This window comes from Hipposideros armiger, unplaced genomic scaffold (genome assembly GCF_001890085.2).
Source record: "Hipposideros armiger isolate ML-2016 unplaced genomic scaffold, ASM189008v1 scaffold_913, whole genome shotgun sequence".
Taxonomy (NCBI): domain Eukaryota; kingdom Metazoa; phylum Chordata; class Mammalia; order Chiroptera; family Hipposideridae; genus Hipposideros; species Hipposideros armiger.
Window position 1 is genome coordinate 28,090 of NW_017732263.1, and position 9,990 is coordinate 38,079.

At 34.8% G+C, this 9,990-nt stretch overlaps 1 protein-coding gene across 1 annotated transcript in view; it reads right to left on the bottom strand.

The window, feature by feature from the left end:
• OTOGL (otogelin like) overlaps positions 1 to 9,990 on the bottom strand; it is a gene marked incomplete at its 3' end in the record, with an annotated part of 117,429 nt that overhangs the window by 24,871 nt on the left and 82,568 nt on the right. The window contains exons 28-31 of the mRNA XM_019630438.1: positions 8,940 to 9,059; positions 6,092 to 6,208; positions 5,147 to 5,303; positions 4,595 to 4,621 (exon numbers count right to left, since the gene is read on the bottom strand). Coding sequence (XP_019485983.1) covers positions 4,595 to 4,621; positions 5,147 to 5,303; positions 6,092 to 6,208; positions 8,940 to 9,059 — 421 coding nt within the window. The remainder of the gene's footprint in view (positions 1 to 4,594; positions 4,622 to 5,146; positions 5,304 to 6,091; positions 6,209 to 8,939; positions 9,060 to 9,990) is intronic.

Here is a 9,990-nt window from a genome sequence, read left to right on the forward strand (position 1 = left end):
TATATATATATATATATATATATATATATATATATATATATATATATATATATATATATATATATTATGTTGTAGACTATGTAAAATGCTAATATATGTGTAGTAGGTAGGATCATAAAAAAATTAATCTGGTGTGTTCAGTGAATTTCACTTTCCTTCTTTTCTCTAATTTTTATCTCAAGGACAATTTTTCTTTTCCAAGCCCACTCAAGATAGAGGGGGCAAAAAATGCCAAGAAATCCAAGGACTAGTTTTTCCTTCCCTTTCAGAATGAAGACCAGGCCTGCGGGAAGGGGAGAAAAATCACTGGATCAGAATGTCAAAACCTTTCAAGTAGAAAGGAGAACAAAAACCAAAATTTCCATCATGAGGACCAGGAAAAGAGGCGGGGACTCATAGGATACGTTAACTTCAAATGCTATCCCCTCCACTGACTTATCAGTTTGTACATCTCACCATTGAATAGCTGGGGACACTAATAAGCTCTGAGGAAAAGAACTTTATTAGGGACTTGGACACCCTGAGTAGAGACGGAGACTTGGAAGACCTTTGCCTCCTCATCAAGATGGAACTGAGCGGGTGCAGTGGAGAATTTCTTGATGAGCCCAGATGCAGTGGACTGTTACAAATGTATACAATGCACAATGAGTGTTTCTCTATGAGCCCAAATCTCCAACAACCAACGAAAACTATATCACCTACTGGCTTATTTTCTAGGAAAGACAAGAGCAACATAAACTTCTAAGATGCAATACACTTCAATTTATAAATATGTCAATTTGTAGATATATGTAAATAATGTACAAATGAGTAGATAAACATGTAAATTATAGTGACCTACAACTCAAAATGAAGAGGATACATACACCTACAACTTAAGGATTTGAAGCTCCCTCACAGATATTAAACATAAGAATAGCAGAAAGGAAATAGACAAGTAAACAAAATCTTCTTCACCTTACTGCACAAGTCCCTTACTATAGCAACCTGAAGAGACAATTGTCATCTGAGAAATCCATTTGTATAAAAATTGAAAGCTTCTCAATTGACTCCCAATTGACTGAAATCTCGTGTCTGGATTGTTTTCATTCATTTTCACCAGTAATTGAGAGACAAAAGTCATTGACTTTATCACTAATTTTCTGCAGGGAGAAGTCTATTTCTACTATCTACTGAAAGCAATCATATCCCACAGTGATTATTTAAATACAGTGTTAAGCATGTCATATCTATTGAGTTGTCGGAAAAGGCATGATGTATTTTTTTCTATGTTTTTTGCTGCAAAAATGCGTCATGACTTTTCGACAACCCAATAAATAAAAAATACTGAACATCAAACTTGCACAACAGTTTTTAGTGGAATATTGAAGTTCTTGCTCACCTACAGCAATAACAACAATAAAATTATATTTTTAGTAAATGCCATAAAATAAACCTGAAGATAGTATTTCGAGTCTTTGTGTTAAGGATTATTGAGATAATCTCAGCTGGAACTTCTGAATTCTCCTACTGTTTTTAAAGTTTCCCTCCGACAGAATCACAATTATCTATTTCTACATTAGCTTTAAAGCATAAATATCTTAATAATATAGTGTCCAGTACGTGGTAAATAAAGGGAGAAATATGTCAACTATGAATATCCAAAGAAGACTGGTAAATTTGCAATAGCTGTGAAATTATTTAGGATGAAACAAATTAAGAACAATTAATTTGAATGATTTTTTTCATTACTACTGTCAACGATCTCCACAGTTCAATATTCCCCTTCAGTCATCTGTCTTTATTGCATTATTTTCCCAAACTCTTACTCTCTTTGGCAGGCTGATGCTTTTCCCTATTACTTTGATCATAGGAAGTAGATTCCCTCTGTCACTCCACTGAGTCCATTAATGTCTCAGGAAGACCAAATGCCCCATGTTCACTCTCTGAATATGACCAATAGGCTATTAAAAAGGAAACTAGAAGAACTGGTTTGAAGAATTCTGTAACACATTAGGAAAAAAAAAAGAAACATCACTAAATGCACATCAGACTTGTCCGACAGAAAGGAAAAGGTACAAAGTAGCAAGAGGTAGAAATTCAATACTCAGAAAATTCTGCCTCTAGATCCAAGGGCCAGCGGAAGGAGCACCAGAAAGTACAATGGCACAGATGGAGATTTTCACAGCACAACTGTGTGAGGCAGGAAGTCTTAAGTGAGGATGTTATTAGAGCATTTTCTCAAATTGGTATCTGTGTATGTAGAGTACGTGATAATGATGTGTGGTCATCATCCTTAGAGTAGGATATGTTATCCAGACATGAGGCAGTGTAGCATGGAGGTCCAGCTCCTTAGGTCTGCACTCAGATAGTCTACAAATCCGTTTACCGTCTTTGGCCAAGTGATTTAGGCCAGATGATTTAACCCCTCTGGGCTTTAATTTCATCCTCTATAAAGTGTTATTAATAATACTTGTCTTATAGGCATTTTGAAGCTTAAATTATATAATATAGGTAAAGCAGTTAACAAAATAAAAGCTATTGTTATTATTACTGTTATAAATATTAGGTAACCCCGTCTCATTTTAAGCATAGAATCTAAAGGACTGATGGGAGTGTAGGTGTGTTTTAAATCCTGAACAGGAAATATTTTTGATTTAGATTTTCTTTACCACAGAATTTTTTTCATGCTGGATTATTTTCCTCCACTAAACTTCCATAAATGTAACAAAACAATGAAAAACTAAAATATGTATTTTCTTTTTAATTCATTACTTCTATTTCTCTAAAATTTTCTGGCCGCCTTTGAACTATAGCTGACCAGTTTCTCCCTGGCTCATTAAAGCACCAAAAATGACATGGATTGGTTGCTTGTTTTTGTTTTTGTTTTTTTGTTTTTTATTGGGGAATTGGGGGGATGGGAACAGTGCTAGAGAACTGGGGGAAGGGGAACAGACAAGTTGCTGTCCCCTTGTTCCTCAGTCCAGTTGAGGAGGACGCCGCCCCACCGGCCCAAGTTGGCACCATCACCGCGCTCCTCACGGGCAAGGCAGATCAGTCGCTGGTTTCTGGACGGCCGCTCACGCTGGCTGCCAACCACTCACAATAGCCCATGGCAACCCACTACCACAGGGGCTGCAGCCTACGCCATCGCTGGTGACTCACAGCAGCCAAGCTCCAGGCCGAGCTGCTGTTGCAGCATCCCAGCTGTGGAGGGCAGTGTCACTAGCCCTCATATGTGGGATCCGAACTGGGACCCTCTGGCGTCCCAAGCCAGCTCCCAACCATCGCGCCACTTGGCCGGCCCTGTTTTTTTTTAATGGCTTAGGTTTCCTAACTATTGCTCTAACTTATCCATCATGGTCCAACCTTCGTCCAGTCACTGACTAACAGACACCTCCCCGGATCACCTTACTTGTCTGAAATTGGGTTAAAGTGGCTATGCCTTCCTCATCAAACAGGATTGATAAAAAGCAGGCTCCAATTCTGCTGACTTCTGGCATTTTCACTAAGGATATAATTCTGTCTCTTATGTCTATACCTAGTTAGTTTTAGCCAGCACCTCCTGTTAGACTTCTCATTGCAAGTCTGGATGCTTGGTGAGATTAGGAGATTTTTATTATTTATTATTATTATTATTAATTATTATTATTAAATTAATATGTTCTCATTATTGTATGTAAATAATTATTTTTGCCTGCAGTAATGGCTATATAAATTCCAACATAATGAAACTTTGAATAATGTCCATATTTATACAAAATGGTAAAAAGTATAGATTTGGTATATGTCTTTCTTCCTTTTTACCTAAAAAAAACCTAACTTCATTCATTCAATCATGTCGTTCAAAAACTATTGATGGCCTCCTAGATGCTGAGAACTTAGTTACACACTCTTTTTATTTTCCAGGGAATATTTTTTTTTTTTTTTTTTTAGTTTCAGGCGTAGAAAACACAATAATTAGACATTTATACTCCCACAAAGTGATAGCCCCCCTCCAAGTCTACTACCCCTCTGACATCATATATAGCTGTTACTATACCATTGACTATATTCTCAATGCTGTACTCCATACCCCTTGACTATATACATATTCAATTATAGTTGACATTCAGTATTATTCAGCTTCAGCTTCAGGTGTATAGCAGAGTGGTCAGGCATCTACACAACCTATGAAGTGATTCCCCCTGATAAGCCCAGTGCCCATCTGGCACCCTACATAATCTTTACAATATTATTGATTACATGCCCCATACTGTATTTCACATCCCATGACTATGTTGTGACTACCGACTTGTACTTTCTAATCCTTTCACTTTCTCCCACATTCCCTAATCCCCCTCCCATCTAGCAACCATCAGTTTTTTTTTCTCTGTATCTCTATGCCTATTTGTTTTGTTTGCTCATTTATTCTGTCTTTTGGATTTCCAGGGGATCAATTTTAATACAAATGCTTAGAAATTCAGATATATTTCAGAACGCAATGGCTTTTAGTGAGTTATATCCCAAATTATGAAGTATTCATACTTTGTTCTCAGCAAAGTTGTTCAAAACCTTTTAATTTGAAGATACATTTAATAGAACACTATAGTAGTATTTTTTAAATGTCACATACCTTCATTGTAATATTCACAATCAAGTGCTAAAAGAAAAAAAGAAATATTAAATTACATAAAAATCTGACCACTTATCTGAAGATGTACAAGATATGGCCCTGTGTTTATCAATGACCAAGTGAAAGAACACAGTGACATCATTATAAAGTCTTTAGATGACTTACCATTTACACAAGTAAATAAAAAGTTTAGAGTCAAATCTGAAAGCAAATTCAAAACAATGTTTTTAAAAATATGTTTCTTATAATCAGAACAGGGCCATATGAGGGATGGAGTCATAAACAATTTCTCTGAACATGGTATATAAATATCGTTCAAATGCTACAGCGACAACTGTCAAACCCAGAACAGAAAAGGTTACCTCAGTGTTTTCTTTTTACAAATCCTTTAGCTACACTACAATGTACCTGCATTGCCAAAGTAAAATTTAGTCATCTTAAAGAAATTCTATTTCCATGAGTCCCACAATATTAGTTCTATGATAAGACAATTAACATGGATCTCTTCATAGGGTTCCCACCTAATTGTGACGTTCTACGTTGGGTACTCACAGCAAATAGTAGATGTCCTCCAGTGAATGGACACCCCCTCCTGACAACACTTATAGGCATATGCTGCTACGCTTGTGCAGAAGCATTCACAGTCCCCTCCAAGGTTACAGTTACATGTGTCTTCATGGCAATTTTTGGCAAAGGAAGTAACATCAATCTGAAAATAGAGTTAAACTGAATTAATTCAATAAGTAGTAACTATAATTCAACCTTTAAAAAAAAAACTAACTGGTAGATTTTCAAAATTTGATATGATCAGTTTAACACTGCCAATCAAAAAGTTCTCACTATTCACAAACCTCTATATTGCCCAAAGCAGAAAGGAATTTATTAGGCAAAGGTAAGACCAAAGAACTAGAAAAACAGATAATGGGATTAACATACAAATGTAATTCCAACATCTGCAATGTAACTGATTAATATTTTATACAAGTTTATTGTTTCATTATTTCAAATCTTCTTATGGCATTAAAAGAATGTTCTGTTACCAATTGTACTTTTACTTGACTTTTATGAATATTTTAAACTATTAAATTTCTAAGTAAGTTACAGTCTATCTTACAAAGTGCTTCTAAGATCACTTTAAATGTGCCACTCGAAATGGTTTAAAACTATACTTTGGGTGGAGGAAAAGAATGACCATTTGGCAACGTTCTCTAAAGAAAAATATTTATAGCTTTGATCAATCACTTATAGCTTTCTTTGATGCATGCAAAAATTGCTTCATAAACTAGAACAGATTATTACAAATATTACATACAAATGTTTGTTGTGAAATAAGGTGGAGTGAGGGAGAAAGTAAATCAACAAAATGCACCACTTAAAGAAAACTGCCATATTTGTTTCCTAGCAATGGGTAGCTAAATTATTTGTCCTGTTCATCTTAATATTATAGATACAGCAGTACCCACTTAAATTTAAAAGCTTAGTAAAGTATTCATTTACCACATTGCGACAAGGAGCAAAAACATCGCTGTACAAAATGGAGCATTCTTTCTTGGCATAAGGAAATTTGTTTTGATGTGCCTCGCAGGGTTTAAATAATTCATATGAGCTTTCACACTGTTGAAAAAGTTAAGGGAGAAAAGAAAGTTTTTAAAGGGGTGATTTCTGAAGCTGAAACCAGAGTAAACTATTCCGACTCCATACATTACAATTGCATCTAATGTATTTTCATTTTTTTAAGACAAGCTTTACCTAAAGCACCTGCACTCAGTCAAGTTAATGTTAATAGCATATATTATGTTTGAAAACAACTAAACATACTATTAAAATCATGGAAATATGAGAGAGAGAGAATAAAGGTAAATAATTTTTAAATTGTCTTAAATGCAGCATTGACACGACTAAGAGAATTACATGAGCAAACGATTCTTCCTCCTTTAGTTTTCATCTCTTTCACTTCTGTCACAAGCCATCTTCTGAGGAGTTGTATATACTCAAGTGTCTACAGGTTCACCTTCTGTATACTCAGCAATTTGGTCTCTGCCTCTTTTAATTTACCTCCCTGAAAAGCTCTGGGAAAGGTCATCAATTGTCTCTTTGTTACTAAATATAAAGGCAATTTTTTAGTCTTCATCTCACTTGACCTTTCGCTACCTTTGATTCTGTTTATCACTTTGCCCTTCTTAAATGTCTCTCATTTGTTTTTGTGGCACCATTTTCTACTGGGTTTCCTCCTAATTCATTGGCTGCTATTCCCCATTCTCCTTCCTCTTCTTTCTTTGAAAAGCTTGATCCTCAAACCTCTCTTTTTCTCATTCTATACACTTCTCATGGTTTCAACAGTCTGAATAGACTAGTAACTGCCAAATGCATATTTCCAGCCCAGATCTCTTTCCTGAATCTCAAAACTGGGCACTTCCACATAAATATCTCTGTCACTTCTCTTTCAACATATCCTAACCTGTACTTATCTCAACACCAATGTCCTATTCCCTCTATCCTCTACCACCCATGCCTCAGGGAGAGGCACCAGCGTCTACCTAATAAGCCAGAAAGACAGAAGACTTTCTTGGCTTCTCCAGACTCATCCTTCCTAATACAACCTTTCAACAGATGCTGATGATTTTAACCTTTCATGTCTCTCAAATGTGTATAGTTTTCTAAATTTCTACTGATTTAACATTTCTAGCCTGATCATAAGAGCCTCCTTACTAATTTAGGGCCTTTAGCCCAGATTCTGGCATGCTACGTTTTGCATTACAGCCATTCCCTACTTCTAACCCTCGACCACAACAATAATGAATTTTTTGAAATTCCTGTCAGGCAGCACACTCACTCCAGTCTTCCTGACACCTTATAAAGGGCTGCTCTCTCCTTCCATGCTACACTATTTCCCATCATCGGCATTTTTTTAGTTCCCATAAGTCTTGTAGGATTCAGCTCAGTGGCACCTTCTCTCCAGGAACCTTCCTTTAACCACCACAAACCCCACGTTGTGTACAACTTTATCAAAGCACCTATATCATATTTTCATTCTTAATTTTTCTACTTCATCTACTAACCTAGACCCTAAGTTCCTTAAGGGCAGGGGCTGTGTTTTTATCATCTTATGTGTTCATATAACCTGGAAAACATTAAGGGCTAAACAAAACCTACAGAATGAAAAAGAGGTGTTTTTTTTTTTTATTTTCAGCTTCGTCCATTAGGTATGAATAAAAAAATACATCTTAGTGAATTTAAATTTTTTGATTAGTCCAAATATTTTACTACTACTATGTATTAGTTATTACTGAATTCACTTTTAAAAGGACAAGTTTTTCTTCAAAAACTTCTAAATGCTACAAGATATATGATAGCCCTAATAAAAAAAATTGTGTGTCTCTCTGTAAAGTAGACATTTTATATATTAAAAAAATAAAATAAAATCTTTATATTCTTCACCGTAGACCACACTGGAATATACAGCATATATTTTCCTAAACAGGGTAAATATTTTACCCCAATCCCCATTTATTTTTTTGAAGAGATTTAGATATATTAGGTAAAGTAGGCAAAGTAGTAAAGCAACAAACCCAATAGTAACCAACCAGGAAATTGTAGTTGTGGACACTTCTTTCAGTTAGAAAGAAAAACAGGCTTTAAAAAAGTAGAATTTTCAATTTCCAATTTGTTTTCTGAGTTAGTTCAACATTTCTCAAAGTGTGTAGAACACTCCTTCCTTGAAAATTAATACATAAAAACATAGTTTCTGTATCAGTAAGTTTGGGAAATACTTCAAATACACGTGTCCCTTGGACACTTACAATACCTCAAGAAATCTTTCAAAAAAGAGCTATGTATTATAATTTATTGAATCTGCTCCCAAAGGTAGTTGACTACAAATTCACTCCCCATTCCTCCCCATACCTTCACACACAGCCATGGTTTAGAGAACAAAGTTAAGGAATTACTTTGGGTAAATGCTTTGAGTTGGCAAAAGTCACATCATCACTACAATGTACTACAGTACATTGATGAAGCATTTTGCTAGGGAAGAAAAAGTATGAGATTAAAGGATGTGAACGTCAATGCCACCTCCGCTCCTTTGTAGATATATGTAATATTAGACACATCATTTAACCTCCCTCAGCCTCCATTTCTCCATTTATGATATGAAGACAACAACCTTTAAATTCTTAGGCTCTCACAAGAATCAGATGAGAACATAAATATGAAAGTAGTCTGTCAACTGCAAGTCACTATACAAATATTACATAAAAACAGTATTACCTAAATAAATGTTCCAAGAAGAATAAAATGTCCCAGTGAGTAAATATACCAAAAAATATTTGTTTAGTTTTAAACTTACCTGTCCTAATGCCCAGCTATCTCCAAATACCTGGGCATTTCTCACTTCTATGTTATTAGATGTGGTCATATCATTTGAAGTACATTTGTCAAAGTTCCCACATAATCCTGATAGTTTGTTCTAAAGTAAAGAAAATTACCATGAAATATTCTCGATTTACTTCAACATTTAAGGATGCATATTCACAAAATTTTAAAAAATATTTAAAATACACATTTTAAAAGTTTCCACATCATTTAGAATACATTTTAAGAAGGTGGAATTTCATATGTAGTCAATTATATTTAACAATTATTGTAAATTCTCAAAAATGTCTACCATCCCCCAAATTTTATTTTTCCACACCTACCAACGTCTAGCATTGATACAACTAATAACATAAGCAACTTGGAAAAGTATAATAAAAATACTAAAGTATATGTGTATAATGTTAAGCCACAAAATAAATCTCAATAAATTTAAGATTGAAATCATATCAAGTGTGTTCTCCGACCACAATGCTATGAAACTAGAAATCATTTATAAGAAGAAATCTGGAAAGCACACAAATACATGGAGACTGAATAACATGTTACTAAATAGCGAGTGGGTCAAAAATGAGATCAAGGAGGAAATCAAAAGATACCTTGAGACAAACAGAAATGAAAACACCACAACCCAAAATCTCTGGGATGCAGTGAAAGCAGTCCTAAGTTCATAGCAGTGCAGACCTACCTAAAGAAGCAAGAAAAATTTCAAATCAACAGGTTATCCTTACACATCAGGAAACTGGAAAAAGAACAGCAAAATAAACCTAAAGGGCATAAAAGGAAGGAGATAATAAAGACCAGAGCAAAAATAATCAAAATAGATACCAGAAAAGCAATACAAAAGATCAACGAAACAAAGAGCTGGTTTTTTGAGAAGATAAACAAAACTGACAAACCTCTAGCCAGACTCATCAAAAAAAAAAAAAAAGAGAGGATTCAAATAAGTAAAATCAGGAATGAAAGAGGTGAAGTGACAACAGACTCCACAGAAATACTAAAAATCTTAAGAAATTAGTATGAGC